Below are 7,500 nucleotides of genomic sequence, written 5' to 3'. Positions count from 1 at the left end.
GAGAAAACAAGCCAGATGTGCCAGATACTCCCATGTCACCAGATGAGACGTCTTCCCATGGCTTTTTCTCAACAGACACACCACAGTCACCTGATATGGATGCTTCTTTTAGCCCTGTTCCTTCAACAGATGAAGCCACCCCTGTCAAGACTATTCCACTTGAAAGTATTAGTCAGGCAGGTGTGGATATGGAAAATATTAAAAAAGCTCTAGCACAAATACGTGCACAGACCAGTTCTAGTTCCGGCCCATCTTACCGATACGAGGACTTTGTAGGTCCTGCAGGAAAGTCAAATTCAGAAGATGAGCCATATGATCCAGAAGAAGTATGGAATAACCAAGATGCAGAGGCATCAAAAATGCAAAGGACAGTTGTCAGTACTCCTCAGGTGCCTGTGATCTCCGGCCCCTCTGATACTGACCTGCGGCAGATTCATCGCAGTTTGCTACCACTACCTCATACCTATCAGGCCAGATCTCATGGAAATGAAAATGTGAAAAGTGGGGGAAAAGTTGGGCCACAAACATCATTTATCCATAAAACACCTGAGTCAGGAAAGATTACAACAGATACCATTGGTTCAATACCTTTGCCACACAGACAGGGTAACAGTAGTCAGCCTTTGGTAAGCCAAGGAAATCATTCTGTAGGGACCAATCTAGTTGGATCTTCTGGTGCTGGCTTCTATAAAGATACTAGTAATGTTAGGCCAATGGATCCCCGCTGCAGAGAAAGCACTGGGGATATTGATATGAGAATTTCACAGCCACCCTTACCAAAAACACAACCTGCACTTCCAAGAACACAGCCTCCATTACCAGTATCTCAGCCACCACCACCTTTGCCGAAGACATTGGAACCGCCAGCATCAGAAGGTGATGTCAGTTTGCTCAAATCAAGTCAGCCACCATTACCAAGTTCACCACCATTACCAGTAAAAGCTATCCAACCACCATTACCAAAAACTCAACCTCCATTGCCAAAGTCACCTCCACCTCAATCATCAAGTCCTTTCTCATCAAATTTAATGACTAAAGACAATGCTGATAAGGAAGGACAAAAAAGATTAGATAGTATTCGTGCACGAATCGCACATGGTGCTTCAGAGTTCATTAGGCCAGGGCAAAGAGGTGTGGCTGCTTCTCAGATGGAAAAATACAAGTTGAAGAGGCAGTTGAGTGGTTCTCGTGATGTAAAAGCAGCGCACACCTCACCTTCTTTGACTAAAGATTATTCAGGGAAAACTGATTCACAAGCAAAAGGAAAAGAGCCAGTGTCAGTTCTTGATATACTTTTACCAGAAAACTCAAGTGAAATTGAATCCACAGAAGAAGTTGCCAAAGAGTCACAGCCAATTCAAGATACCACAGTGAGAGACCCACGATTTAAACCACAACAAGAAACGCAACCATCAAAGGATAAAATCACGAGCATTTCTCGAGCTCGAGATCCAAGGTTATCAACAACTACCCCATCCTCAGTTACGAGAGATCCAAGACAGCAGATGAACAGAGATCCAAGACAAGATACTGGATTGTTCCCAGGAAGAGAAAACAGGGGTGACCTTAATAGATTTTCTCCAAATGTAGTCAGAGATCCTAGACAAGATTCAGCCAAATATGCCTCAGTTGCTACTCAACCACCTCGGGATCCAAGACAAGAAGCAGGTAGATTCCCACCAGGAGCAGCCACTGGAACTTGGGATTCCAGACATGAGTCTAATCAGTACCCAGTTCCAGTATCAGGAATTAGAGGGCATTCTGGTTTCCCTAATCCACCAGGAACTGCAAACAGAGACCTGAGACTTGAACCTGGCCATTTTACTGGAATTGCAAGTGCAGGACCCAGGGATCCTCGGCAGGAGGCCAGAACCTTCCCTAGTGTGCCCTTGCCACAATATAGAGACCCAAGAATGACAGCCAGAGTTGAAAGACCTCCTGGTAGTATGTGGAGTCAACAACCAACTCCACCAGCAGTAGCTCCTGTGAGCTTTACCCCAGTGCCAAGCTCAAGTGGACCAGTTGTCAATAATGACCTTGTAGATCCCAGCCCCACCCAGTCTGCAAGTGGTTCATTGATTGGTCAGACTTTTACTTGCCTTATGATGCGGGGGTTGCCGCCTTTTGTCCATTCTAACCACATATATCGGTTCTTTCAAGATTATATATTGAGAGATATGTCACTAGAGTTAGATAACCATTATAATTGTAAAGGGACAGCCTATATTCATTTTCCTAGTCATGCTAGTGCTCGTGAAGCTCTAGAACAAATGAATGGGCAGCTTTTAAATGGCTATCCAATATCTCTTAGGATATGTACTGTTGGAATCTTGCGTCAAGCTAAAAATATGTATGAACAGCTGAACAGGGATAGAGAAGCACAACTTGGTATCCCTGAAAGACCCAGAGGAAATGGAAACCCATTCTTTAAGCCAAAACCAAAAGAACCCAAAGAACCAAAAGAACCTGCAACCAAAATAGTGACACCCACCACTAATATACCAGCTCCAGCTATTACTGAGAAGCCATCTGTAGCAGACACGCAAGTCTCAGAACCTGCTAATTCTGACAATGTTGGGTCCAATGTGCAATACTCAGAGCTGTGTGGAGTTAAAGTGAATCCTAAAACACCAGCTGGAAAATCGAGTTTCAAGATCCCAAAGATAAAGAAATCTGCACCAGAGGCAAAATTGTCAAAGAGCGAGACAACCTCAAACAAGGAAGGTAATGAGAAGAAGACTAAGGAACATGCTAAGAAATCTGTTAGTCAAGGTAAATCCACTGCAAAATTAGTTGCTGATGACTCATCAGACTCGGATGAATTAATTAATCGTAAAGCTTTGATTAAAAATAAAAAGAACAGAAAGTTCAAGAAGATAATAATTGAATCTGATACAGATTCTGATGCAGAAGATACAAAGAAACCATCTCAGAAAGAGCCTACAAAGTCAGGTCCTAGTATTAAAAGTCATGCCCATGATGAAGACGATGATGATGATGAATGCTTCATGGTTATCGATGAGACTATTGTTTCTGACACAGAGGAGACTGAAGACTCAGAAGTGAATTCTCTGACAACGGATGATTCTAGTGGCCAACTAAAAAGTGCCAAAACAAAGGAACAAAAGCAGACAAAGACAAAGAAGTCTAGAGGCCGTGCTCCGAAAACAAAGCCAAAGAAGAAGGTAGTTGAAGCAAAGAAAGGCAAGAAGAAGGGACAGGCAAAGAAAGATCAAGCTCCTAGAAAAGGAAGGGGCAAAAAGGCAGTTGACAAACTTCTGCCAGAGAATGTATTTAAACCTGAGCTTGACCTGCATTCCAGCGTTGGAATGAAACTAACTCGTCAGACTCAGGGTGAACTAGAGGAACTGATCAAAGAAAAGACAAAGCTGAAGGTAGTTATCCCGGTACCACATAGGTATGTTATTAATATATTTGACGATGATAAATTGAAGAAGCGTGGTGGCAGAAGGCAGACTGTTGAAGTTACTCCTACTGTTCCTGTTGCACCCAAAGACCCAGAAGTACCTGCAGTGATAGAAAAGAAAGCAAAAACAACAAATGTTGACAAGGTTGTACCAGATGTAACTGTCACAGCTGAGGAACCTTGCACTGAGCAACCTGAGATCTTTAATTACAGACTAATCAAAGCAAAGATTTTCCAAAAAGTGTTGCACGTTGTTGGGATACCAACAGCTAGAAAAGGAAAGAAGAGAACTCTTTCTCATGCTGGAAATGGTAGTGATAGCAAAAGACAGAAATATGGGTCTTCTGGTTTGAGTAAAGAACAATCAAAAGATAATAGTAACATCAGCAAAGAAACTGGAAAGAGGCTTAGAACTACACCATCAAGAGTTCAGCCAACAAAGAAGTCAAAGTTGAATTCCAGTGCAGAAAAACACTCCTCACCTGAAGCAGAAGGAAACTGGAATAAAGTTCTTACAACTACTGACCTGTTTGACAGTAACACATCCTCTGATGATTTGCCTGATTTGACTCAAATAACGCCAAGTTTGTTAGATGTTGATCCCACAATCACCAGTGCTCTGCCAGATGCAACTGTTCTGGCAAGTGTTCTCAGTCCTCCCCATGTTACGAGCCAAACATCTGAGGGTAGTTTCCTGAGTGGAGTTGACTCTGATGGCGATAGTTCACCTGGAAAACTACAGATTGTTGAAAGTGACCTGATGAGCAAGGATTACCAGATTTTGGATGAAATAATCAGAAATGATAGTAAAGATAAAGGTAAGGAGGAGTCAGTAGATGAGAGAAATCAAAATGTAGAAAAGAAAGTTGATCCAAAGCTAAGCCAGGATGATGCACAAAATGTATGTAGTGGAATTGAAGTAGATAAAATAAGTAGCAGTGTGCAGGAAAAAGTTGGAGATATGTTTGATCAAATCCAAAAAAGTTCTACTATTGCTGACACTAACAGTAAAATACAAGACAGCTCTTCAAGCAACATGAGTTTGATTAAAAATGTAGGTGAGAAAGAAAAAGACAGTTTACAGATAAGCCTATCAGAGGGAAAGCATGATGTGTCTTTAGGACATAGTGAAGAAATTGATGAAGGTGATGATACTGCAAGTGTTGGTATGGTCAGCACAAGCAGTTTGGTTGATGATGCTTCTGTTATCTCAAGCGAAGGTCGGGAGTTGAAGACTCCAGACTCAGGGACTTCAAAGAAAACCAAGAGATCTAAAACTGTGCACATACCCCCAGAGTTGAGAAGGGTCACTAGGGGATCTGTCGTGGAGCCACTAACTATAGAAGTGATTGAGTGGGATGATGGAGGTATAGTAGATTTATTCCAGTGTGACCTTTGTGATTATGTGGGCAGACATATGGCTTATCATTTGGTCAATTTTCATACTGAAAGAGAAATGCCATGTGAATTTAAAAAGGAAGATTTCCCCCCAGTTATAAAGGACCATGTTGGGCCACCCACTGTTCCAGAGGACAAGAAAGATTTTTCTCTAGATTTGTCATGGATACCAACAAGCATGACATTTGAGAAAAGTGTGACTTGCAATGAGTGTGATTATATATCAAATAGTCGATTTGACCTGGTTTACCATGTGCTGGAACACAAACCCATGGCAGCATATTGTGTATACCACTGTCGTCTATGTAACTACATGTCAGAATGCATGGAAGATTTTTACAATCATGTATCTAGTCATACTGGAGAATACAGATACAGATGTGATCTTTGTGGTGAGAGAACATACAAAAAATCACTGTTACTAGCTCATCATAAAGAATGTCATAATAATCAACTTGAAAAATTTTCGGTATCAGAAATGATTCTCGATAATGGTTGGCCATATATTCATGTTTGTAAAACTTGTATGTTTGTCAGAATAGCTCAGAAGGCAGCAGAGGATCATGTGCAACATCGCCACAATGGAAAAGCAGATATTCACAAAGCCAACATGACAAGACCTGTTATTTTATATTCAGAACAGTGGAAGTCAAAGGGAGAGATGGAAAATGCTGGCCCACGTCCAAAGCCAAGGGGGAGAAAGAGAAAGAAAGGCAAAAGAAGTCCAGACCTAGAAGTGTTTGTAGGGGAGGGAGGAGAAGATGAGATGGAGGAAGAAATAGAAGAAAAGGCAAAACAACTAGTGAACAGAATAGCATCCAATATCCACACAACAACATCAGCAGAAGAAGCTATAAGGAGAATGACTTTACTGAACTCTATTAGTAAGAAATTAGATGATGAAGAAGAAGAGGAACAGGAAGAGAATACAGCAAAAACAGGAACATCAGTCCAGGTGACATCTGGCAATACATCACCTGTACCACCTTCTACATCACTAGAATCATCAGTTGAAACAGAAGATGATGAGTTCAAGGATAAAGACCAGCAAAATACATCAGAATCTTCTCCAGAAGAGACAGTAAACACTGCCAGTTCAGAAAATCAACAGTTGTCAGAGAACAATTTATTAACGGGTAGTGCAGTTGAAAGGGATGGGGAAGATACAATGATGGAGGAAGACGAAAACCTTGGAAATAATTCAGAAAGTGACAGTGAATCCACAGTGAGTGCTCTAGACCCAGAAATTCTTGATCAAGATTTGTCGTCAGGGAAAAAGGGATCTTTGCAGGATACAATTAGGAAGTTGTCAGCAACTTTAGGGGAATTTGCCAAAGAAAAACAAAAACCAATAGAGAAAGAGGTGAAGGACCCAGAGGTGAAAGAGGCACAGGGGAAGGACCCAGAAGTAAAAGAGACAGAGGAGAAAGAGCTAGCACAGAAAATTGAACGTAGGGGCTCAGGAGACACCCACGATAGTGACTCGGATGTCTTAGTGATCTGTGAAGATGATGATGCTGTTGGTCGAGAGGAAGTGCCAAATTCAGAGCAACTTAGTCAGTTAGAGGAAAAGTCAAATCAGATAGAAAATATTGAAAATCAAACACCCACTAATGCTGCATCAGTTCCCACCAGTACCTCAGAACAGCAGGAGACGAAGAAAATGCCGAAGTTAAGAATCCGTCCAGCACATCAGCTCTTAGATATGAGATATTCTTCTAAGGTACGTGTTCACATTGCACCTTGTAGGTAATGTAGTTGTTTTTTATATGCATATGGGACATGCTTAGGTTGCTTATTAACAGTATTTTTATGCATTTGGTTTACACTATATTTCTATCTTATGAGCTTGTGTATATTGTAGAGATATATCATGGATAGTGAACTTTCATTTCTTACTCGTATTTAGATAGAGCACCAGATTTTCAGAAGACATTGCAGAATTTATAAAGTAATTCTCTTCAAACTGAATTATGCAAAAATTATCAGATCTTATAAGAGTTGTAACTATACTTGCTCTGCATTTTGCATTGCTTCTTATTACATATTGCTATGTGGCCATTTTTATATTTGAAATCTTTTAAAAATGGATACAGAGATAGCTCATAGTTGCAGCTGAGGCAAAATGTGTTCTTTCTTATGATAGATTAACTTGTGGTTTAAAATTTTACTCTTTTATTTATTCATTTATTTAAGACCTCTATATATAAAAGTTGTCTACAGCAGTATATCTAATTTCATATTTTACTTTCTTTATCTTATGCTTGTCTGTTTACTTGTCATAGTATCACATTTCTGTTCATTTCTGTCTATATTTACATGGGTTGCATGTTGCCTGAAATTCCCCAACCTTTGCAAGTGATGCATCACTGTTGCACTATCATTTTTCTGGGGAGATATTGTCAGGATTCAGAATGTTGGCTATAGTGAGAAACATCATCCTGTGAATATTTGTTTTATGTGAAGATCTTCAGGCTAATTCAGGTGTTATGGATATAATTGGTAATAATATTCAAAGAGAATAAATTGAGGAATGAGTTAAAAAAATGGACATTTATATGGATGTTTTCACGTGCATGTACAGATGCTCCATAACTTATGATAGGGTTACATCCTGAAAAATCCAATACATAATTTTATTTGGTTGTTTAGATTTTTGTAGCTCAACTTTGTAT

The 7,500-nt window shown here is 40.2% G+C and overlaps 1 protein-coding gene across 8 annotated transcripts in view; it reads left to right on the top strand.

The window, feature by feature from the left end:
• LOC122250022 (uncharacterized) overlaps positions 1-7,500 on the top strand; it is a 53,317-nt gene that overhangs the window by 21,269 nt on the left and 24,548 nt on the right. For all 8 annotated transcript variants that reach the window (XM_043011295.2, XM_043011311.2, XM_043011280.2 and 5 more), the window contains one exon: positions 1-6,548. This exon is cut by the window's left edge and continues 1,375 nt beyond it. In XM_043011295.2, coding sequence (XP_042867229.2) covers positions 1-6,548 — 6,548 coding nt within the window. The remainder of the gene's footprint in view (positions 6,549-7,500) is intronic.

Source organism: Penaeus japonicus, unplaced genomic scaffold (genome assembly GCF_977035675.1).
Source record: "Penaeus japonicus unplaced genomic scaffold, GWHDUDI00000001_assembly GWHDUDI00000019, whole genome shotgun sequence".
In the NCBI taxonomy this organism is placed as follows: Eukaryota; Metazoa; Arthropoda; class Malacostraca; order Decapoda; family Penaeidae; genus Penaeus; species Penaeus japonicus.
This window is presented reverse-complemented; position numbering and strand designations above follow the sequence as displayed.